This window comes from Bidens hawaiensis, unplaced genomic scaffold (assembly GCF_021521415.1).
Source record: "Bidens hawaiensis isolate Kalapana, Puna unplaced genomic scaffold, B.hawaiensis_p1.1 tig00035898_1, whole genome shotgun sequence".
NCBI lineage: Eukaryota > Viridiplantae > Streptophyta > Magnoliopsida > Asterales > Asteraceae > Bidens > Bidens hawaiensis.
This window is the reverse complement of record NW_027496245.1, coordinates 129,899-155,899: the sequence shown is the minus strand read 5'-3', so window position 1 is coordinate 155,899 and position 26,001 is coordinate 129,899. Positions and strand designations below refer to the sequence as shown.

General features: G+C 34.4%; 2 protein-coding genes and 1 pseudogene across 4 annotated transcripts; 1 reads left to right on the top strand and 2 right to left on the bottom strand.

The window, feature by feature from the left end:
• Positions 1–1,143: 1,143 nt before the first annotated feature.
• Positions 1,144–4,953, bottom strand: LOC143587836 (putative methyltransferase At1g78140, chloroplastic; annotated as a pseudogene). The gene is made up of 7 exons (XR_013144979.1): positions 4,669–4,953; positions 4,477–4,580; positions 4,271–4,411; positions 4,089–4,173; positions 3,547–3,740; positions 2,749–2,860; positions 1,144–1,251 (listed from the first exon to the last, which is right to left on the bottom strand). The product of XR_013144979.1 is annotated as a putative methyltransferase At1g78140, chloroplastic (transcript).
• Positions 4,954–9,466: 4,513 nt separating this feature from the next.
• Positions 9,467–12,747, top strand: LOC143587829 (uncharacterized). The gene is made up of 5 exons (XM_077069004.1): positions 9,467–9,634; positions 9,704–9,777; positions 10,465–10,600; positions 11,099–11,381; positions 12,169–12,747. The coding sequence occupies exons 1-5, from the start codon at positions 9,518–9,520 to the stop codon at positions 12,402–12,404; spliced, it is 846 nt and encodes a 281-aa protein (XP_076925119.1). The 5' UTR covers positions 9,467–9,517; the 3' UTR covers positions 12,405–12,747.
• Positions 12,748–17,769: 5,022 nt separating this feature from the next.
• Positions 17,770–21,008, bottom strand: LOC143587828 (uncharacterized). 2 transcript variants are annotated; one of them, XR_013144977.1, is made up of 10 exons: positions 20,880–21,008; positions 20,724–20,802; positions 20,463–20,542; positions 19,745–19,811; positions 19,554–19,625; positions 19,078–19,293; positions 18,450–18,615; positions 18,287–18,365; positions 18,046–18,150; positions 17,770–17,926 (listed from the first exon to the last, which is right to left on the bottom strand). XR_013144977.1 is itself a non-coding variant. In XM_077069003.1 (8 exons), the coding sequence occupies exons 1-8, from the start codon at positions 20,953–20,955 to the stop codon at positions 18,360–18,362; spliced, it is 762 nt and encodes a 253-aa protein (XP_076925118.1). In that variant the 5' UTR covers positions 20,956–21,008; the 3' UTR covers positions 18,167–18,359. The 2 variants fall into 2 exon arrangements, 1 of the variants encoding a protein (XP_076925118.1); XM_077069003.1 differs by lacking the exons at positions 17,770–17,926; positions 18,046–18,150 and having other exon boundaries at positions 18,167–18,365.
• Between the last annotated feature and the right edge of the window lie 4,993 nt (positions 21,009–26,001).

Here is a 26,001-nt window from a genome sequence, read left to right as displayed (position 1 = left end):
GGGAATTATTATTATCATTATTATTATTAGTAATATAAATATATATATATATATATTTGATAAATTTATAAAGATTATAATCAAATTTTAAATCTTAAAATCGGATCCGAAAACGGGTACCTGGGTCGGGTCGGATTTGGGCAGTTGTCACAGTCTGTGTGTTCAGAATCCGACGATCGTTAAACATTAAACATAATAGTCTAATCGTGGATTAGACGACTCGCTAATCGTGTCAGAGGTTTGGTTGTAATCACTAAAGTATATAAAGTAACTTAACACATATGGATTGTTTTCAACATAAAACTTATTTTTCTATTATTATTTAAAACCTATGTTCTCACCAACTATTTTTAGTTGACACTCTCGCATGTTTTTCAGGTAATTGAAATTAAGGAAGATTCTTGCAGTATCACTTAAGGATGTGTCAGACCTAGAAGTCTAAATAAATAAAGTGTTATGTCTTGTTTCTTATTTGAATTATGTTTGGTTTAAACATTGTGTTGGTTTATTTTAATAAGAGTTTTTACATTTAATACCATGTGCATGATTTCAATCTACGCACGCCCCGGCGTTTCCGCCTTCGGCCGGGGGGTGTGACAGTATACAATTAAAGTGTGAGCCTCAAATGTTTAAAAAAGTACACATTTTGGTTGAATTCGCACTTATGTCAATGAACTATATTTTTGAACAGTTAAGCACCCTTAAACTTATAAACTATGGGTGTTCAGTGTTCACAAAATGATTTTGATAGTTTATAAAAGATACTGTAAGTTAAATCAACACCCATTGTCGCATAACTTAAACCAGACCACATAAAATGGTACTTTTAAAGTGCTGGGAATTAATTATGTAAACAATGACCTATGTAATTTAAAAGTGTAGGGACTAGATATAAAAAGACATGTTTGATACTATCAAAAATGTAGTTACTTTTTTTTATGCATTAGACACACATTTTCATTATTATTTTGTTTGACCCATCTAAGACTAAAAACAATTTAGTTCGGGCCATTAGGTACCTAATAATTTCACCCATATGTATACGTGTCAAAATTACCAACTTGGTTCCCTTTACCATTACTATTATCTTTTTAATTTGGAAGGGGGTGGGGTGGGGGGTACAAGATCATACTGAAGACATACCTTACGTATTGGTGATAAAAAGGGGATACGTGAATACGGGCCATCTACTATGTAGGTGGTGGCAACAAAAACTCCTCTAGGTCATAGAATTCGACTTATTTCAGCAACCTATGATGTGTTTTTGATAATTTCAAAATGAGGGCGGAAAATACTCGAGCCAAATATAGAAAAATACAAGAAATGGGTGAAATTGATTGTAAGTCACTCAGGATAATACTTTTAATTCATAAAACCTCCTAAATCAATCTACCAAAATGTTAGATTAATATTGATTTTCATAATCATATCTGATACACTAATGATTTATAAAATGACTAAAACACTTGTGACAAGAAGTATTCTATGTAAAGCCAACCTCACATGATTACCCAACTCATTAGCCACGCTTGTTTTGCGATCACTGTTCTAACAGTACAAATTGAAAAATGAAACAACTAAAGTCTAAAATATCCACATATGTAAAAAAAAACTTGGCATTTAGCTCAAAAAGGACCTTTAAAAGATTATTTAACTATATGAAATATTAAGATGTCATGATTGATGGTTTCTCTTTTCCTGTTGTATTTTTCGATCTTCGCCTTTTTCTTAAATCTTTGTAAAATGCATTCGCCGTAAAAAAATGTCTAAAATACCCGTTAAACACCATCAATTTTCTTATAAAAAAAACCCAAAAATATTATTTTAGACATGTTATCCAATATTATTCAATATTCATTGTTGCCAACTACATTATATTTTAGTCTTACATCTCCAAACTACTTTGAGAAGTAGTTTTCTAGCTTACAAAAAGACTGCTGATTGCATAAAGAAATTGCAAAAACGGTCTATATGGCTGGACATTTTGCAATTTTGGCCCGATTTTATAAATTGCAAACTTAATTTTAATATTTGTAAGAGGCTGCACGTTTAGTCCCCATCATTAATCACATTTATTTTTAACAAAAAAGTAACGTCACGTGTCACCCATGTGACAGTAATTTTTTATATTTTTAAATTTGAAACTCTAATAAATAGTCTTTCGAATTCAGAACTTTTGATGCCAACTTCAACACTTTCGATATCTAAATCGAACCTTTGATTTTTTTAGGGATTCAAATAAAATGGGTTTGACATCATATGAAAGATTATTTTATTGTGGTTTTAGTTTTAAAATACACAATTTTCATCACATTAATGGCATATGTCATTACTAGTCTGTTGAAAACTAACTAAGATTAATAGTGGGAGACTAAACATGCAATTCTCTTACATTTTTTTTTGGAATAGCCTTGCAATTTTTAAAATCAAAATAATAAACTTACCAAATAATCAAACCATGCACATCGGCACACAGACCATTTGTGCAATTAATTTTGGTCAAGTTTCTATTTTAAGTAACAAACTATTTAAGGGTATAAAAACCATAGAAGTATAAAACAGTTTGATTTTGATATGTAGTATTGTGACCCGATAGCCGGCCGAAAATTATGATGTTTTACTAACGTTTGACAATGCTAAAAACCAGTTATCTAATGTAAGTATGTAACTACCTTAAATATATAATTTTTTTTAAAAAAAATTGAATGGTTTTTCCATGTTAATTACATTTACAAAATATATACTTACAGCACCAGATGGTGAGGGCCAACAATGAAGAGCTGCACCAGCATGCACTGCATCTATGGAACTTGAAGCGAATGGAAGCCGTGCAATATCAGCTCTAACCAATATTAACTTCCTAAAAATACATATTTGCATTCAAAAAAAAAATCATCATTATTTTATTCAAGTTAAAGGTGGCATTTTCAAGTTTTTTACTTATGTATGGCGAACGCCGAATGGGATCATGGACGGAACTTAATAGGGACGACGTGGGGTTCCTGACCCGCTTGTTTTTGGACTCAGAACTTCTACACATAGCAATATATTTTCGCTAAATATAGTCAATATAATTTCAGTAATATTTTAGGCTCAGAAGTGGTAATATATGATCTTTGATACCTAAAACAAACCAACTAAAAACACTAGTTATTTTTTTGCGGTGGTTTTATGGTCTTTATTTAGTGAAAAAAAATAGTATTTTCGGTTCCCTTTTTAAAAGTTTAAGTTCCGCCACTGTATAGAACTATATTTCACCTCTTAACATGCCAAATGAGCGAAGTTCATAAAACAAAAACATGTCACATGTAACAAAAATAAGAGAAGAGCGTTTTTAATGTAATATAATCTTTTAAATCATTATAATAAAAAAGAAGTTATTACTGAATTTGTAATCATATTTGACACGGGTTATTGGTATTTAGAGAACACCACTATTTTGACGAGTACCAAAAAAACAATTTTGACCGGTTACAAGCCCGTTTTATTTTGCCACTTCTAATGAGAACTGATCAATGTTATAGAATATGTAAAGAAGATGTATACTCTTGAGATATGTTTCGTTCATGCTTGACAAAGTCATAACACCTCTTTAACATGGTCTCCGAAAAATCTAGTGCAACGACGAGAGAAAATAGGCCGCTTTTAGCGAAAAGCCTTGAGAACATCCCACTACCACAACTAGCGTCAATAATTCTTCCTCCAATGACGGGCTTAAGATAATCATTCATCATTTCAAAATGCAAAGAAATAATAGCAAAAAAGTTTCATAAAAAACGATGAATTACAATTTAAGTTAAAACTATCCCATGCTAAACATTGATGATGGTAAAATGAGCAAGTTGGATACTAGGCTCTAGTAAAACAGGTTTTTTATCCACAAGCTTGGTCGGGTTAAACAAAAATACTTTTTGTCCGCGTTCATTTCTTTTATAATTGATCAGTGTGTCGAATATTATTAGAATATTGATAATATTTTATATTACCGTTAGAGATACAACATAACCTAAATCAGTCTATTCATAAGCAATTGGGTCGAAACTGTCGCCTAGCCTACACGTTCTAAATATCCGATTCATTTTAATTACCTCTTTCTCAAGGCCCGGGAAACCACCCAATATCGAAAAGCTCTGCCGCCAGCCTCTCTCGTACAGGTATGATACTAAAGGCAGCCTTAATCAACAAATGGGTCATGTTCATGGTCACATAAGGAAACGTATTTTATTTGTGACTTTTAAAGTATAAGTTGAATTCAATATAAATAAGATACCTGAAAAGCTCAGAAGAAGGTGGCATATATCCATCAGATTTCTTGGAGCCACTGGTTATTGTTAAATCAAGATGTGTTTCATTACCACTATAAGCCTTTTTACATGTGATACATTCTAAAATAAACCTAGGGGTAGAATCTCTACAACAAATAAAGAAAGAAAATTAATAATAAGAGTAAAAAAAAATTATGATTATAAAACTTACATTGAGAAAACTGGATCACCATTCCATATTAACATGTCATAACAAATTGGGCAAGCAAGTACTTGCTTCTTTGCCTTTGTTTGGTTTTCGTTTAAATCGGTTGCCTGCATTTAAAGTAAACAATTTTATGAAGGTTGTTCAATTAGGCATTGAATTCACATATCCAAAATTTCTGTATATAGATGAGTTCACCGTCGACGATAGAGGCGTAATAGAGCCACGAATTGAAGGAAAACTACTGAGTTGACTCGCTGCCGGACCTAGCAAGAGGTTAGCTGCTGTTACCGTCGGCATTTTAGTCTCCATCTTTGCATGAAAACTAGCTCAAGTTACATGGTATTTATAGTTGGCACTAAATACTAGTTTTCTAAAAATCCGACCCGGCTTCATTTCAAAATGGTGTATTAAGAAATTGATTAACTTAATGGACTTAATGTTCACATTAAGGAGTAAGTTTCATCCGGGCATTGCCACGAAAATTCGCATTGCTAAAAGGTTGGCCTAACGCAACATTTATTTTACAGAAATAGTTGCATCAGGCAAAATTGCATTTTACCAAATGCAACACTTTTGTTATCTAATGCAACTTTTTCCAAAGATTTACGTCTTGGAAAGATTGCATTTAAAAAAAAACAATTGCATTATGTAACAAAAAGTTTGATTATGTCTAATGCAACTTCATCTCATGCAACTGTGTTTGTAAAATAAATGTTGCATTAGGCCAATTTTTTAGTAGTTAGCCAAGATGCAAAAATCATTTGTTTTGGAAAAATATAGCTTGAGTGTTGATTAACGAAATAATAACAATACTACTACTAATATATAATATTATTTAACAGGATAATAACAATTTTAGCAATTACTAAGAAAATTATATAGTATATATAAGCCTTAAGTAAAAAAAACTAAATATACAGCTTTCATTTTTCGTTAGGTATAGAAATGTGTAATTATATTTTGTCGATACAAAAATATGTCTTATTTTGAATACAACTCAAAGTCGGCATCGTATCAGAATGTCGAAACCGAAAATGAGTGAAATACAAACCAAATATTGTACCAATTATGACGGTACACCACCAATTCGGTACCACCTCATTCTATCTAATGGCGTATTTAGGTTCCTATGACGTTTAGGTGACAAATGATAAACCATGTTTTTAGATATTTAGGTGACAAATGATAAATCACCGTCGGTGAATAGTTGTGAAGAGACCATTAGGTGATAGATGATAAATTATTGCTAGTTAAACAAATGTTAACACTAAAAACTATGGGTTATTAAAGCAATGTTTATAGGTAAATAACAAGTGGATTAAAAAAGCAAGCCTCCATACGTTGGATCAAACGTTATGTTTATAACACTTTTTAGTTGTGTAAAGTATGGGCTATTAACATAAGTAGTAACGCAACGTTTTCAACTTATCATATATTTAACGTGAATTTAAGAAGTTTGTTTATCACGTTACATTAAATAATATAAAAATATAGTCGATCATTTTAGGCCATAATTCATGGCATAATAAAGTAGAGAAAAAGAAACTTTCAAAAAGGAATTAGCACTAAATATTAATTATGAAATTGGAACGAAAAAGTTAGTTATACCGATAATAATCTACTATAAATTCAACAGGTTTTGAATGGTTGGAATTGCCCCAACGCAAGTGATATGTTGAAACGCTTGTGGCATGAGACAAGACACTGCTCCGTGCTAAACGCGATCTATGTACATACATGATTTTTTGAAAGAATAAAAATAGGATTAAATTTTGTTTATTTTAGAAAATATACAATGTTAAGTATAGTTATTGAGTAACAAGCATTGACTTGGTCTAGTAACAAATATGTATAAACCTAAAAATTGTAGGCTCCAGTGTTATTTGAAACATGATGAGAGTATTAACTTATTAAAAAAAAGTATAGTTATCGAGTAGAGGAACATATAAAAGTTGCCCATAAAATAGTGTAGTGATCTCTTAACAAATTGTTAAGTCTTGTTTTAACAACTACCAACCCTACACCAACTCTTCGAGCCTAATTTTTTTTTATTGAACTCTTGACCCCGATTTCACACATTAATCACGTTAATTACTACCCTATCAAAGTGGGAATGACACAAGCCTAAAATTAATATTAAGTTTTAAAAAAATCAAATAATATTCCATTTTGTTTAAAATGATAAAAATGTTAGTTCAATTTATATGAAGACCTGGCTATTTTTTTGGTTTACTTTTCAACATCCTGCAAGTGAATCTTTATTTTTGAATTATAATTTATATATCGCCACTGAAAAAAAATGCATTTTCCAAATTAACAAATAAAAGCCGTAAATTTTAAAGTACATTTTAGTGGATTTTATTCGTAATTTTTTTTAAAGTTATACAATTTTACATTAAATATATTAATGAAGCATTTTTTAAGTTAGGAAATGATACTAATAATTTAGAAAGTATCCAACCAAAATAAATTTAATGAAATTAAAAGTGATCCAAACACATTGTCAAAACTACTAATTAAAAACATATTAGTAGTTTACAAGGGAAGCTCAATTCGTCTTGTAAGTTTGATGGAGGAAATAAAGATGTTAGGGTTTCTTTGAATAAAAAATAGGAGAAAAAGAAGAGGTCTTACTTGGAAGGATTGGTGTTGGTTTATTGTATAATGGGGTGTGGTTCATTACTTGTGTCTTTCTTGTTCTTTTGGCGGTGTGATTTTTGTATTTAGGTGTTTGTGGTTGTAATAGTGTTTCTAGCGTCTTGCTAGTTTGATTAATAAAATTTTTGTTAGTTGTTAAAAAAAAACATATTATACCAACACAACAATTAAAAGTTCAATATATGACCCAAGATACTTCAAACATACGTCTAAATTTAGATCCAAGTTCCAACATAGGTGTAAGCCCAACTACAACGAGTTAAAGTAGCTAAGTACTATATTTAGCATTTTCAAAATGACTAGGTAAGATATATGTGTGATCGGCTAGTGAACCTTGTATGTGTTAGCACAGGGAAGGCCATTGAGCCTTGTGCGTACTGTAATAATTAACATAGGGAAGATCGATGAACCTTGTATATGTTGTGACGGGTGAGCATAAAGAGAGCCAGTGAATCTTGTATGTGTTTTATCGTCATGAGTCTATGGATGGATGGTGATCCATCTATGCACTCATGGGAAGGGTAGGAGTGTTATGATTACATCTTAGTTACTTTACGAGATGTTATGTTATGATATGCAACATTATGACTTGTTACGTTGAGTCATGTGTATGTTAAAGAATGCGGTATGATAATATGATGTTTATGTAAATTTATAATTCACTCGGTGTACTTGACTTTAGGTATGCACATAAGGTTGATTGCAGGTGCTTACATCAGTTTGCTATCCGGGCAAAGGTTTTCATCACTATTTATGTTATATACATGTATGTTAAAATACAAGTTTAAGTTTACGTTATTATTACGATACGTAATGAATGTTTGAATGTTTCTGCCGCACTGTTAATAAAATCTCCATTTAAGAACTATGTAAGTAAATTCAACCACCATGAGATGCTCGATTTGAGGGTCTTACAAGGTTCACAATAGGCTTCATACGGTGCAATACAACATAACTACATAAGGACTGACTCATGTATTATAGGAGTAGTCAAATCTTGTTCATGATTCATGAATATGTTATATACTCATAACTTTATATTCCTACTATGAAAAATAAAAATAAAATACATAATGAATGTTAAACAGTTGATTCAATTTACACAACTGTTAAGTTCTAAGCCGTCAAACTGTTAAAACAAAACTAGGAACCAAACCATACATATTTCAAACCTTTTAAACATGTTCGGTATTTCAATTCATTTCGACGTATATAAACACCCCATACAATAATCATACACGTGTTGATTGTGAACATATAGATGTATAAACTTAACAACTTGAGTGACTGAAATTGTAATATTTGACTACATAATTAGATTTAGAAAAATTGTGTTTGTTTTTGCTTACAAGGTTGTCTGCGGGCGTGTGTTTGTTTTTGCTTACAAGGTCTGCAAAGAGCCTATGTCTGCGGGCGCGCAGACATAAGCTCTTGAAGACTGTTTGTTTTAATAAAAAAAAAGATCTGAAAACTATTTTTATGGTATTAAAAAATAAGCTTTTTTCACCATCTTCACACATCTTCACGCTTCTTAACATCATACCAAGTACCAACACCCAATGTCCAACATCATCACCACCCACCGTTCGCCACCACCACCACCATCCACCGTCCGCCGCCACCACCTCCCACCGCCACCGTCCGCCGCCGCCACCACCCACCGCCACCACCACCACCACCCACCGTCTGCCGCCGCCACCACCACCCAACACCACTGTCAACCACTCACCTCCACCACCGTTAACCACCCACTACCACCACCACCACCGTTAACCACCCACTACCACCACCCACCGTCCATCGCCACCACCACCCGCCACCACCATCCACCACCACCCGCCACCGCACCACCCACCGTCCGCCGCCACCACCACCCACCGTCCGCCGCCACCACCACCCATTGTTGGCCACCATCACGGTCCACCACCCACCACCACAACCGTCCATCACCACCACCCACCGTTCACCGCCTACCACAATTGTCTACGACCACTCACTTCCATAGTTCGTACACTACTACCAATTATTTTAGCAGTCTATAAACGTTAAATGACTTTTATCTACTGTAATATATATGATATGTAACTACTTTTCAGCTTATGCAGACGATATCCAGTTTATAAAACAAACAATATTATATTTTCAGATTTCAGACCTTTAGACCACATCTTTAATTGCTGATGTTAAATTTGTTTTAAAAAACAAATAGCACCAAAGTAAAAGTTTTAGAAAGAGAGATGACACTCACTAGTGACTACTACTTTGTAATCGTAAGTCACAAGTTCTACTTGTACACACAACCAAAACCAACCACACGACGTCGCATTGAAGCACATCATCTTTCACTTTTTGGTGTGTTCACTTCGAAAGGCACAGTTCAAACCAAATGGCGTCCAACACGCCCGTCAGGAAACCGCACACGTCCACCGCAGATCTGTTAACCTGGTCGGAAACTCCTCCCGCCGATTCCACACCCACCGCATCTGCCACTCGCTCTCACCAGGTACGTATTAACCGATTTTAACCTAATTTAATGTTTTTTTTTCATAATTAACCGATTGATTGAATGCAGCCGTCGGATGGAATCAGTAAAGTTGTGTTTGGAGGTCAGGTTACTGATGAGGAAGTTGAGAGCTTAAACAAAAGGTTATAGATCTGTTAGTTTTGTTAATTCTGTTTTAATTATTGTTGCTGTTGACATAATTGTAAATTATTATTAGGTTTTTCGTTTGTGATTGATCTGTTATCAGCTCTAATTATATGATTTTACAATTAGGTTTTCAATAGCTGATATCCGTAATTTGATAGTTTGATTATCGCCTGAGGTTCGATTGTGTTTCTATGATAGCATCAGATTTGATATTTGAAAGTGTGTATATAATTATATATAATGAAGTTTTGCTTGTAAAACAATGCGTCTTCTTTATGATGGAGATGATGTCTATTGTTTGCTTTGATAGGGTTTAAGTCTTGTATCTCCTTTCTGATGTGAGTGATCGTTGGACATATGGATAGTTGTATTTAGCATTTGTATCGCATGTACGTACTTTTATATTATCATCAAATAAGGACTGCATTTTACAATGTGTGACCATGTATGCACTAAGAGTATCTATATAAAATGATTCAATGCAAGTAATATCAAGCATATGGCCAATGTTTTATATAATCTTTGCAATTTGATTTATGTTACTCAGTACTCACCCAATGCTGTCTGCAACAATGTTTTATGGAATTCTTTTTATCATATATGTAATTGTGGTGTGCAATGCAACCTATTTTGATCTGATTTCTTTCTTTTGTTGCAAGGTTTGACATTTTATGTCATTGCAGGAAACCTGTTTCAGGGTACAAGTTAAAGGAGATCACTGGCAGTGGAATATTTGCAGCCCGTGGAGAGACTGATGTAGAAGAAGCAGATGCTGCTAACTCAACTCAAACTAATAAAACTGGAGTAAGAATGTATCAGGTAACTAATTTATACCCTCAATGTGCAACTTTATTTCTCACATTTTACTATTTAGAGTTAAGAAAATGCAGTTTTGGTCCCTGTGGTTTGACCCAAATAACTCTGTTATTTAACTATTTTTATCTATTTTGAGAAAAACCTTAAATGAGCCTAAGCTTGGCTCGAGTTCGTGTGCAGTACTTTTAAATGAGCAAAAACTCAGCTCGAGCTTGGTTGTGCAGTGTGCCAGTGTGAAATTACTACATGGAGGTCTAAAATAGTTAAAATTAAAAAATACACAGGGCTCGTTAAGGCTCGAGCCTAAGTGATCTTCCCATGCGAGTTTCAGTCTCAATAAGGCTTGGCTCTTTCTAGCTTTATATCGATCCGGTCTCAAGTAACTCGCGAGCAGCTCGAGTTGTTGAACCCCTAGACAATAGCTTTAAGTTTAGAAGCACTTAGTCATTGATTCAATATTATTACACTATTTTAATCTAACCAAATGTTAATTTTTATCAGCAAACAGTTGCTGGGATCAGTCACATTTCATTTGGTGAAGACGAATCAGTGTCTCCTAAAAAGGCACTTTCTGAAGCTAAGCAGCGGGAACTAAGTGGCACATTAGATAACGAGTCAGATTCCACATTGAAAAAACAGTTTTCAAATGCAAAGAACAAGGAGCTCAGTGGACATAACATATTTGCACCGCCTCCTGAAATTCAACCCCGCCCGTTAACTGCCCGTGCATTGGCGTTAAGAGAAAGCATAAGCATTGGTGAATCCACTCCAAATAATGTACGCAGTTCTTTTATATCTATTTCGGTTTTGAAAACGGTTTCGGTTCCTTTGGTTTTACCTAGGCTTGTTAATGAATCGAAGTTTGTGTTCTTTCTTTTAGCTTTCACTGAACAAACGATTGAACACGAAGACTAAAATGAACGGGGTTTTCTTGTTTGTGTTTGCTCGTTAAGAAGATGAACGTGTTTGTTTATGTCAGTTCGTTAATAGGATGAATGAATGGTTGACGGACGTAAACAAAACATAACTAAATATATATTAACGAGCATAAATGAGCAAACATCAATTAAAAGTAAACGTGAACATATATATCTAGGACCTAAAAGATTAAGAAAACTAGACTATGTTGTAAATGGATGATATTTTCAACTTCATAAATTAGAGTTACTAAACTAAACTGTAATTGGCCTAAAGAATTTTGTATAAATATCTAAACGAATGAACTTAAACAAACGTAAACGAACGAACCTAAACGAATTCAAATGAACTAATGAGAAAAATGGCCCAAAATAATGAATTTTGGCCTCAACGTTCGGTTTGTTTACAGGACTAGTTTTTACTGTTTGGGTTTGGAAATTTTGGCCCATAAAATGGCTCAAAATAATGAGTTTGGGTCTGAAACTCTGGGCATGTATTTTTTTTTTGTTAATTAATAATTAATTAGTTATTAGACATTTGGACCTAAAATGTTTGGGTATACCATTTTATTAATGGGTCAAAACGGGTTCGGGTTGGAGCATACTTATGTTAAATGACAATGATACCCTTTGTATCTCATACAAATGCTGGAGAACCCGGGATCAAGACAGCGAAGAAGATCCCGAGCCAGAAGTTCACAGAGCTTTCGGGAAACAATATTTTCAAAGGTGACGAGGTGCCAGCATCAGCAGAAAAGCCGCTTAGCTCAGCGAAGCTTCGGGAAATGAGTGGAAGTAACATCTTTGCTGACGGGAAAGCAGAATCTCGAGACTATCTAGGTGGTGTTCGCAAGCCACCAGGTGGCGAGAGCAGCATTGCTTTGGTTTAGGTTCTAACATATTTGTTTTCAAACATAATTGTTTCGGGTTTTTATGTGGTTGGTAGTTGGTACTTTCTAATGACATTAATATGGATTCGACTTCGGGTTTGTGTTTACTTTTAGCCGAGTTGGTTCTGACATTGTGGGCTTGGACGGTATACATTATATCTGTTGTTGGGCCGTGGGTTGTTTGGTGGCCTCGGTTTACCTCTTGTGCTATGGGCCAGTTAAGGGGGATTTGGAAGTGCTTAACTGCTTATTAGGCTGGTTGTGTTCTTAATTATGTGTTGGTGAACTGAAATAATTGAGTCTGAGTTATGTTTAATATTCAAAGGTGCAATGCTGTTTTTAGGTGAGTTTAACACAGTGTGATGTTTGTAGTTCTGATTTGGGTATTTTGTCTAGTGTTTACCTTTCCATTATACCAAAATATGGTTTAATTTGCTTGAAGTTTCAAAACAATCATCTTTCATCCTTAATTCTTATGATGTGTTTCGTTTGTAAAGTTCACTGAAATTGATGTTTGTATTTCATTTTTAATGTGTTTGGTTTGTAGAATCTAAATGTCATTCTTAATATTGTGTTGTTAAATAAATCGTAGTTAATTCACTCAAATTCGTTTCAAGTTATGATGTAAGTTTACCAAATTGGTTGGAATCTCCAACTACTTTTCTTCGGTGCATCTGTTATCTATGTTGCTGCCCTGTGGCCTCCGTGTCACCTGTCGCTAGCTGCCTCCCATCACTGATGTGAGTGTTGTTACTGTTACTGTACCACTCCAATCGATGGTGGTGATGTAGGTGGTGGTGAGTGATGACTACGATCAATAGCTAGAGTCTGAGTTGCAAAGTTTTAGACTAATCTGATTTTGTAATTGTACAACAACGTCTGTGTTTGATTTTGAACTAACAGGCATCGGATCTCTTTTCCGTTCTGTATTATTCGGAAATAAAGGGAGGGAAAGGAAATGGAATGAAGAAAAGGGAGGAGAAAAGAAAGAGAAGGAAAATAAAGGCTTTCCTTTTCATTCATTTCCTTCCAATCCAAGACGACAAGGCGGTAACCGAATCAAAACAAAAACCGATGTTTTGGTTTTGTGTTTTGTAAAAACCGAACTAATGGGTCGGTTTTGGTTTTACATGTAACAAAAACAAAAAGAAAACGAACTAAAGTTCTAGATATTTATTTTTTAGTTTTTATTGTAAGTAATTTATAAGAATTTAATATACATGTAACTCAAAATACTTTTGGTCAAATATATAACAGTCTATTAGTTAACAATTAAAAAAAATATTTTTACATAAATTCATTATTTTCGACAAACTTTTTTTTCGCCCTAAAATTTTCAAGACTCAAATGATAAAATCGAAAGAGAACTTAAACCAAAACAAAACCAAACTGCTTTAAAATTCCAAAAAAACCAAAGTTTTGGTTTTCTGCTTGGTGCCTAGTTGTAGTTATATATCACGTGCAATCAGTCGGCAACTAAAATCCAACCCTCATTCTCTACACTATAAAGCAGTCTCGTCAGTCGATTTACAGTCGCCACAAAGCTAAAGCTAACGACATAATAATCGAAAATGGGAGTGGAGAAGGAAGTGATACGTGCCGGAACCGGCCCGAAGCCCGTCGCCGGCCAGAACGTCACCGTTCACTGCACTGGATACGGTAACCTCCGATCTCCATTTAACTCTTATTTCAAAACCCTAATTTACACCAACACCAACAATCAATCAATCTAGTTAGTTAGTAATAGAATTGATGTTGTCAGCTTCAAATACTGCTATTCCAGATCTGGCTAATTGATTCAATTTGATTTTGTTTCTAATTTATTAATTTTAATTAATCTGTTATTTCAGGGAAAAATGGTGATCTGTCTCAAAAGTTTTGGAGGTAACAACTATATATATTTTTTTATTTTTAAGTCACAATATATTATTATATACTTTTGATGTTTAAAAATTCGTTTTTTTTGGTATATTTTAGCACAAAAGATCCAGGGCAGCGGCCATTCACCTTCAAAATTGGCAAAGGTCAAGTTATTAAAGGTAATTTGTTTCTCATGTTATATCAATTGTTACTTTTAACTCACATTTTGTTGAGAATAATAACAAAGTCTTGAGAATTTATTAATTTGCAGGTTGGGATGAAGGTGTTTTGGGGATGCAATTGGGAGAAGTTGCTCGGCTAACGGGAATAATTTCATACAACACGTGTTTGATATTATTTGATTTCGTAAACGTTTGAAACGCGCGCGATACAATTTGATATTGCAGTGCACTCCCGACTACGCCTATGGAGCCGGTGGATTTCCTACATGGGGCATCCAGCCTAACTCAACTCTGATTTTCGAGATTGAAGTTCTCCGTGCTCAGTAAGTTGGTGCTAAATGTGAAATGCTGTGCGGGTTCTTGATTTGGTACTATATGGACTTGCTGTTATAAACTTGTTATGTCTGTAATGCTTGTTTATGGCGTTTGCTGTGTGTTTTAGTTTGAGGTTTTACGGTTATGCACTTTCTAGACCGAACTTATTTTTGGAGAAGAATAAAAGACCAGCGTTTATGACCATACGTCTTGTTTCATGGTTGCTCAGAGCGTTAAGAGCATGTGTCTTGTTTCGTTTATACCACTAACTCACTATAACCTTTTTAACGTTTTTGAAAGAACAAATATACATGTTATGTTTATGGGTTTAAATGGTTTCAGTTGCTAACACGACAAGTGTGAATGGAATATGTAAATATGTAATGTATGATGGAACTGGTGATAACTTCAATGTATCTGTTGTGTGGTTTGTTAAAACAATGATACTATGATGGAAGCGATTAAACTCATTGAGCAATAATCGGTGGTTTCTTTTCTTGGTGATTAAGATATATAATTGGTGAGCCATTGTTTTCTTGAAAATATTTGGGTTAAATCACCTGCAAAATTAGTACATTAGTGACCTGATTTGGTTTGAGGCAGTGAATTCAGTGACTCGACTGGAAGTACCTTGATGACCAAAAAATCATTTAACCCTAGTGTTCACCTCTGTGAAAACGCACTTGGTGTGTTCTTGATTTTGCTCGTTTTGTTCTTAGTAATGTAGGTCGCTGTTCACAATGATCAAGATTTGTTTCGTTAATTTTAACGATATGAATCACTTGAATGTTTACTAAGCTTCATTAAAAACAGCTATGATGAAGAAAATTACTTTTAACATTAGAAAGAATAAATCTCTGTATTTGTTCATTATTTAGTAAAAAAACTAACTTTTCCTCCCAATATATTATACCCTGATATACTCTTTTACTCTGTTCACTTAATGAGTCTAAAAACTGAATACATGTAAAGCTTAACCCTGTCTAGTCTTCCTTTCACAATCTAAAACTCGGGCTGTCTAGTCTATCCCTTTCATAATCTATATACAGCGTCTGTCCAACTTTTAAATTCTGACCAGTCTTGAGTACATTCTTTCATCAAACGGGAAATTTTCGTCACATCATGCCCTCCCTTCTAAAAAATACCTTAAAACTATCGATGATTCTCTTAAATCATCGTCAATCTCTCCGTTTCACCAACTATTAAAGGACCATCCAATATGTTTCACTTCTCTTACAAAGCTGATTGGACAGGTGAGATCAAAGACCCGATTCTATTTGTTAGAATTTTATCGATTACTTTTTATATGACGACTATTAAAGTAATCGGCATAAAACTTTTGATGTAGTGTGTGTCGTTGGATTTAGGTAAAAGAGCGATGAACTAGGAGTTACAACCTTTGTTTCGGAAAAAATATTATCTACCATATTCTTGAAGAAAGGTTGAAGTTTGACCAAAGCTCTTTTTGATTAAGCTAAAAGCAAAACCAGCATACTTAGGTCTAGGGGTGTTCTTCGGTTTAGTTTCCGGGTTTCGGGTCGAATTGCTCGGGTAATAAAGTTTTAAATCCAGACACGAAACCCAACCCAAATCTTTCACGGCTTCTTCGGGTTCAGGTTTTTTTGGGTTGGGTTAATCGGGTTTCGAGTATCTTAGAAAAATATAACTACATTGTTAAATTTAAATGTAATATATTCTTCTTTACTCATAATGTAAAGAAACCAATAACAAAACAAAAACAAACCAATAAAACATTTTTTAGAATAAAATTGGTTCAACCATAATAAACAAGATCGATATAATTGTCCTAAGTATGCCGTTATTAGGGTGTTGGATTATAGTTGCTTTTATTATTAAACAATAAACAATTGATTCATAATACGTGAATCGATAACAGTCGATTTGGACTAAATTGAACGTCAGTGGCTAAGCTTAACCTATAACCTATAATACCTAAACCCTAAAAGTTTATTCAGGTTTTTCGAGTTGACCCAAAACCTAGAATACGGACCCAAGAACTAACCCGAATTACTTCGGTTCGGGTTAGCCTTTTCTCAGGTCGGGTTTCGGGTAAAAGTGACAACCCTACTTAGGTCCACGCACACCAAATAGCATTATTGATTTCTTCAATGGCAATCGGTTGTACAAACATCCACCATTTTGTTCACTGCTGAGTTTTCTTCAAAACCTGCATTCGCCTTTTGAGTCTCCACAACTCTTATATGTTATCTTTAAGTGATTTCAATAATAGCACCAATCTTTGATCCACCCTTTCCTGCGAACTGTAGTTGCTTAATTGCTTTGCCACTTTCAAACCTTCACTCTTAACCAACTACTGAATTATCAGGTATAAAAGTTTTATTATGGTAAGAGGTTTGTTGCTTAGGAACTAGAAGAATCAACATTCAGTGTCACGAGTCTCTCTTAAGAGATAACAATGAGGTTCGGTTTGCAGATGAATTCATTTTTTGATAACAATAACACCATGAATTTTAATAACTCCTTTACAGTTCGGTTTACAAAGCAAATTTGACAGAATGTTGCTTGTTAGAAACAAGTTTAAGAACAAACGACCAGACACTATCTTAAAGGTATAAAAACGTTAGACAAAATCTGACTGCATACATCATATCTATTATAAAACAATGAGTAATAATCAGAAAAGTCTTTGAATATATAAATTTTAACTATAATATACATATTTCAAGTTACAAGATCTTACACAAAGTTCAAGCACACATATAAATAAGTTATTAAAAAGGGTGCTACGCAACGTGCATTTGAACGTATAAGAAAATTCTGGTTTACTGATCTTGATTACTATAAGCCCAAAAACTTAAAAACAGACAAACTAAACTAGTAGGTTCATATATCGCAACCACTGAAAGCCGAAGCTGACGGCAACAGATCCTGTTATATCATTTGCTGAACCGCTATCAGTTACCGTTACTACCATCATTAAACCAGTAGGTTCGAACATATTTACAAACCCTTGTGCTAATCATGTTTAAATCCCTTCGAATTGACCATTAAAAAAAATTGTTAAGGCACAACCTAAAATTTGAATTTTAATAGCACCTGTGAGGTGGGTTCAAACCCAAGTCAAAACCAGCACAACTGCATCAGCTAGTCAGCTACAGGTAAGACCATATCAACCTCAACCATCTTTTAATATCATCCAGCAACAATATGCCCCAAAAACACAAAGCAATGGTAAGAATAATCATCATACTTATAGTCAAAACCCTAAGTTGACTTCAGTGTTAAGATGTCGGGACTCTTACCGCCCACATTATCATCATCACAACCGCAAAATATAGTTCAACCACCCAGAAAAGACATCAACCAACAGTAACGGTTCTCACCAGCAGCATACAGCAACATAAAGTCTATATTCGATTCAAAACCCGTCAGGCAAACAAGAAACAAGGTAATAATAAGACACCCATAAATATCCAAAAGTAAAATCTGACACAGATTGCATACAAACCAAGCAAGAAATCCATAACAGAATTAAGTTTTAACCTTAAAAATATGCATCATAAAAGAAACAATGCCCATAAACCAAGTTCAGATAATCAACAGTTTAGTTCACTTCTCAGTCCTGTAACACAGTGTAGATAATATTTATCAGTGCCTCATAATTAAGCCCAACCAACTATTATAAAATATAAAAATGTATACTCACGTCAGCATCAGAACGTTGGGGTGTTGGGCTTCGAGAACGGGGTGAATCACGTTTTGGAGTAGGTGAGCGGTGTTTAGCTACAGGACTTCTGCTTCTAGAAGGTGTTCTGCGTGGAGGCGGGCTCCTACGCGGGCTGATACTTCTCCGAGCAGGAGGAGTAATGCTCCTATACAAACCATTTAGTAATTATCAGATTTTTGACATAATAAATAATAATAAAAATAAAGGTAAAAGTAATAAAGCAATGATAATGACAGTGAATACTACCATATGGAGGCCACTTAATGTTCTACTTTATTCATTTTGGGGTCACATGTATATTGTTACTACTTTAAATGTCACGAAAGTATTTCTGTTCTTGTTTATACCACATTTGGGAAAATAAAAGAAATGCGTAAATAAGAATGTCAAAATGTTTAAAAAAACAATACCCATGTGTCAATCTATTAAAAAAGAAATTATTCAATGTTAAACGAGTGCTTTGTTAGTTTAAAAGGCGTTTTTTAGCGAGATCTGATAGTCTGATACGAGTGAAACAAAATGCATACCCTTTACTGATATGCTAAATGATAAAAAACCAAAACGTATGTATATTATTATGTGTGTGCATGTGTGTGTGTGTCTGAACCTGTTAGGAGACCGACTTCGACCCTTATCATCATCATCAGGTATCCCTCGTCTGCGTTCCCTGCGATAATCAGGACTTCTGCTACGACTCCTGCTTTGGTAACGATCCCGGTCCCGGTCCCTTCCTCGAGGCCTGTCATAGTCATACCGGTCTCTGCTTCTGCTACGGTATCTCCGCCTGTGATCTCTGTCTCTATAGTCATCCCTATGCCTAGAACTTTGAAAAACAAAAAAAAAAGAAAGAACGATCACTAAAACCAAAGATACACTTTATAAAAACTTAGTCAATAACCATTATACAAAATCAACACTGAAGCTTAACGTTCCATTTAAAACTACACCCAATATCCCTCCAAATAAAGCATTTAAGTCCATACCTTACACCATTCATTCTCATTAAAATATTCACAGATAGCATTAAGTTTTTATATACCTACCAAACAAGCCTAAGCCTATGTTTGCATAGAAAATCTTTACCTTGGCCTCGGGCTTCGACTCCTTGACCTCCCCCTCAACTTTTCAACTGGCTCTAGTATCCGTCCCTTGTGACTATTAAAAAAAGTAAACCAAACCGTAACTCGTAATTCATCAATAAAAGAACATACATAACAACACTCTAGAGAGTCAAGATCAATCTTTTACAGGCAATCATAAGATAACGCACTCACATTCTTTCAGCATCTGGCCCGTATTTGGCGAATTGAACCTTTATCTCCCTACCATCAACAGCTCTCCCTGAAACAAATGCATATGCTTTGAATCATCATATATTAGGGCTGTAAATGAACCAAACGCTCAACAAACAGTTCGTGCACCATTCGGCGGGAATTTCGTTTATGTTCGTTCGTTTAGTATATGAACGAACATGAACAAGAAATTTCGTCCAATTAATTAAAAAAAGCAAACATGAACAAAGCCCCCCCCCCCCCCCCCCGGGGGTTCATTCAATTATGTTCGTGAGCATTCGGTAATGTGTTCACGAAAATTTGTTCATGTTCATTTGTATGTTGTTCATGAAAGTATTTTTGTACATTTATTAACTTTATCAAAATATTTTATATTCTTTAAGTTATTACCTCTTAACATTAAATAAAAAAATCATATTCTCACATCGTTTTTGCATTGTTCGCAATTCATTTCTCAATCTCTAGACTCTGCCTATTTTATTTGTGTTCATAAACACATTCATTTCCTTAATAAATGAACACGAACACGAACACGAACACGAACACAAAATCTCGTTTGGTAAGGAACACATTCTTTCCATAACAAACGAACATGAACAACGCCTTGTTCGTGTTCGTTCGGTTCGTTTACAGCCCCACTGATATTATATTATCATTACAAACTACAAAAAGAATAATATAAAATCCAGTAGTGACTAACCATTAAGATTTTCCACTGCCTCCTGAGCCTCATCTGCATACTTATATCTAACAAATGCAAACCCCCGAGAGTCCCCAGTCCTAACAACAATTGATAATATTAACAATAATATTAATAATAATATAAACCCTAGACTATTGAATTCAGATGCTAAATAATCATCATCATCATCACTTTTGCTCACCCTAGGGTTCACACATATATACATCATATGTGCGCACCGCAAGCAGGGCTACTAAATAATAATAATAATAATAATACCTGCGATCTCTAGGAATGAAAACATCAACAACCTTTCCGTACTTATCGAACAACGGAAACAAATCATCAGCAGTTGTGCCTGAAACAACAAATCGGTTAGGTTAGATTTATTATTATTAAATTTGTAAAATAATAAATAACAAAAGGTGAGGTTACGGAAGGTGATGTTGAGGACGAGCAAAGAGTATGTGTCTCTGATGTCCGGCGGCCCGGCTCTTCCGAAGTGCGACATGCTGTTTCCGGCTAGGGTTTCTCACCGATATGATGGCTGCGATCCAACGGATGGATGGATGATATATAATTTGTTCCCTTGCAAGTTTGGGTAAATTACAATATTAGACCCCCCCAATATTGGGATATGTCCGAAAAAAATAAAGATATAGTGATACTGAAACCGAACCAAGATTATGCCGAACCCGAATTAACTTTTCTGTTTCTTTTTAGAACGATGACTTTTATTTTTTTGTTTAAGTCGGCGCACTCTCCAATTTTAAGAGTATCGTTGGTTTACTCCTATCAGATTATGTTGTCTTAACCGAACCCACACCGGCTTCAGAGTTTTGTGTAGGCGTTACTTCGGGAAACCATACCACTGGTTGTCACTTGACAGTCGCTATGCCGCCACAAGAGCATAACTTTTTGTCATAACACACGGTGGGATGACAACCCCGGTGGTTCGGAATCCGAATTTACAACCTCGTAAGGTCTAACTCAAATATCAACCAAAAGCGACACAAATAAGGATCTAACTTGCGTCTCCATTGGAGAACCCAAGCCTTTATGAATTAACTGAAGTCCTAAATATTATTTTATATGTTATTAATTATAAAATTTCAATAGGCTATTTACTTGGATGTGTAGTAATCATTATGAGTTTTAATAGGCATCAATGATGGTATTTGAATATGATTTTGTTTCTACGTGAATCAACTTTGTTGATCATAATATTCAACTAAGATGATCTTGGAACTTGGCACATATGTGGTGCTTCTCCAACAACAAAAAAGCCCCTTTTAGACATGTTAATGTTGCCAAGCTAAAATCCATGATTTGGTTCAAGTTGTCATCATTCTTGATGTCAAATTCAGTTTTTTTTTCTCATAGACCCAGGCATGCTTGAGGTTGGAAGTGCAGGGATGTCGAAAGAGTCCATATGGGCTATGTCAAAAGTATAGCACATTATCACTTAGTTATGAATATGTTAGAGACACGAGTTTTGTATTGTGTACACTAATGCTTTTTAAGTAATTGCAGGTTCCTCTTATTTATTGTGATGCTAAAACGATTAGAAGTTTTGTAATTATTTGATTTGTAAGAAAATGTTTAACATGTAGTTGATATTAGGACAGGGCTAAGATTAGTTAGCTAATTTTAATCATGTGTTGTAAAATTAGCCTAGCCGAGTTGAGTTATTATTTTGTTTTCTGATTTTGAAATTATTTATGCTTGAACATTGATGATTAGCACTATAGTTTCCTGGATTTTATAGCAAACTTGATAAGAACTAGAAGTTTATTTATGTTGAACATGTTAAAGATCCTAAAACCTTTGATTTTTATTGTGCATTTTGACCGAAATAGATCATTGACTCTGCTACCGATTAATATCAATACTATTCGATTTAAATTGTTCAGTTACGTCGGTAATTTGGTTTAAGTTGGTTAATACGATTACGTGTTTTCCCCTATCACATAGATTTCAAATCAAGATGTTACGAACGCTGCATGCATTTTTAGCATCGGTGGAGCTGTGGAGGGATCCGCGTGGGCAAGGTGAAAGGTGGTCAAACGGGCTTTATGGAAAAACATGGTCAAATGAGTCGTATGCAAAAGATTGTCAAACGGGTTAATTGGTTGGCAAATAGACCCCTTTGGCCATTCAACAGTGTATGCTTATCTGTTGGGAGCAGAGGTAACATATTACTAATGAATTCTAAATAATAATCATGTTACATGTAATGATGAAAATTTTGAAGCGGATCTATGAAGATGGCCTCAAACTCTTGGAGCCCCGCCATATGACTTCAAGATTTTTATCCTCTTTTCGCTTAGCTTTATCTTAATTGAAACCATAACTAAACAATTTGGTCATTGAAAAACCATTGCCAATCGATATCGGTTAATTTGGTGTCACAACCCGACTAAGGGGGTTAGTTGTGACGACCGGTATCAAACAAATGCAGCGGAAGATATTAAAAATATTAAAATCATTACAATACTAAGTGTCTTGGTCCAAAATACAACAACCAAGAAAGGAAATACAAAGTTTACAACAAAATGAACTATTCAATTCATGAATCTAGTCTACTTATTCTTCTAACTTCATTTTTAATTGTAACTTCGTTTTGCATCGTGCCTAAGTGCATCACTCCTCAGTTATACCTGAAAATGCATACTAAAAATACGTCAACAATATGTTGGTGAGAACATGAGTTTAAGACACATGACACTAGTGAGAACATGAGTTTAAGACACATGACACAAAATAAATATGGTGCATCTTAAACAAGTTCACAATCAAACATGTGTCCACGACCCGTGAACATCTAAAATATATACCTCTTACCCATACCCCTTATTGTTATGGGTCAAATTATACTTATGTCTACCCAATATAAGTTATAAATGGCGAGGATATATGTCACAAGATATATATTTTATCATTCAGCGGGTGGTTGTCCCATGATGTAAGCCCACCGTGTGCGGGGGTCTTCCCCAGATAGTAATACCCATATATCATGTGGCTCCTTTCGGAGTTAATGATTGTGCTACAAAGTCAGGGATTGTTTAAGGCAGCTAAATCGGTCTTGGTTAATAATACACCAAAATAATTTATGAAAATATTTAGGAGTATGTATTCTATGTCCCTAAAAAGTTTGAAGTAAATAGTTGAAAAGGGGGATCACATGAACTCACCTCTTAAAGACTTGATCACAGTGCGTGTCTTGTAAGCTTGATATATTAAGACCTTATATTATATCATTGTGTTACAACATAACTTATACAAGAATCTACCCTAGATATGTTCGTGTCCTAACTTGGTGTCGGGCCACCAGCCAAATACCTTTTGTTGTTCATATGTTAATTATTACTCTTATCTCTTATATTTGTGTTTTATTGTAAAATAATATTTATAACTTTACATCTAATAAATTTACTTTTATATAATTAAAGTTTTAATATATATACATATCTTAATTTTAATCTTTCAAAAATTAAATTTTAATAGTTTGTTTAATGGCTTTTAACTTGTCGGTTTTAACTAAATATCACTTCTTAAGGCTTAATTGGTAAAAATGAAAGTTATAATGGTTATTTTAGTCATTTTAAGGGTTGTTTAGAATAAATTTTTATAAACACTACAAGTTTACGAACTGCACCTAATTTACAGTTTTTCCTGTGTTTAAATTAATATATTAAGTGTTTTTTATAAATTTTGGAGGTGTCTAACTATTTAATGGCATTAAAACTCGTTTTAAATCGTACGAGTATATAGAAAAAGGTTTTCGAGTGATTCTTTTTGTAAAAGTACTTGGTTTGGAACTAAGCTTACTGGAAAATTTTGGTTCTGTAGTTTATTTGTTAAAAATCCCGTTTTTTGAATTATTTTGTTTTGTGAAATCATTTTCAAACGGTTTTTAGTCAAATATTGCGATTCAATCGAGTTTCAAGCCAAGATTTGACGCGAGTAGAGTGAACAAGGTTTGATCATTGTGTTTAAGGCATTGGTCATGTAGGGTATCACCTGTGCCAAATTAGTGTGCAAAACTAAAAAATTAACATTGTAAATATGAAGTTTTGGTATTGTTTTGTGTACCTTTGAGTTAGGACTGATAATACGCACGCGTGGATGACTTTAAGGTTTCCAGAGACCTGAGATCATGTTGGCATAATAATATCAAGGGTTTAGGTATGACAAAAGTGGGTTGGTTTCACATGCGAAAACAAAGAAGTATTTGGGTTTTGGTTTACCGTTTAAGTGTGATCAAAAGTTGCTTAGGGCTTGATTATGGAGGGTTCCCGATCGATAATTACAACAGCAGCTGAAGCTGAGCATGGCTGGGATAACATAAGGTTTGTAAGAGATCATAGAATCAAGGGTCAGGGCAAATATTAGGTAAGGATTGAAGGTTAATTTAACGTGTCTACCTTGATCAAACGTGATGAACACCTAACTCCCCTTCAAGGTTGATTAAGCTATCTTCAGAGAAAATTTAAGGGACTGATTACCACTTTAGCAAGCTTGGAGTTTAGAGAGAAAACATGGAATATCCTGGATGGGTGAAGAATGTTTGCATCACCAGGGACGATTTATAGAGGAAGAAAATCCATGGATAAAATCTTGAAAGTGTTTGCATGAGATTTGGTTGGTTGAAGGAGTAGGAGTTAACCTTGGAACACTAAAGATATGGAAGATACGATGGTTTTGGGAAGATATTATAGATAGTTGATCTTTGTTGATTCTCCAGGAGATTTTGTATATTCCTAGGGTTTGACATTGAAGATAAAAGAAAATAAAAACCGGGATTATGAGAGATGGTTTAGCAAGTTAGAGATTTAATTTCTGTATTTATTTTCCATTATTTAGATATGAATTTGTTAAAGTGGTAATCAGTCACTTGCCTGAAGATAGTTTAATCAACCTTGAAGGGGAGTTAGGTGTTCATCACGTTTGATCAAGGTAGACACATTAAATTAACTTTCAATAATTACCTAATATTTGTCATAACCCTTGATTCTATGATCTATTACAAACCCTATGTTATCCCAGCCATGCTCACACCTCAGTTGCTGCTGTAATTATCGATCGAGAACCCTCCAAAATCAAGCCCTAAGCAGCTCTAGATCACACCCAAACGGTAAACCGAAAACCATATAATTCTTTGTTTTCGCATGTGAAACCAAGCCATTTTTGTCATTCCTAAACCCTTGAAATTATTATGCCAACATGATCTCATGTCTCTGGAAACCTTAAAATCATCCACGCGTGCGTATTATCAGTCCTAACTCAAAGGTAGACAAAACAATACCGAAACAATGTTAATTTTTGAGTTTTGCACACTAATTTGGCACGGGTGATACCCCACATGACCAATGCCTTAAACACACTAATAATACAATAATCAAGCCTTCACTATACTCGCGTCAAATCCTGGCTTGAAACTCGATTGAATCACAATATTTGACTAAAACCGTTTGAAAATGATTTCACAAAACAAAATAATTCAAAAATAGGATTTTTATCAAATAAAATACAGAACCAAAATTTTTTGGTAAGC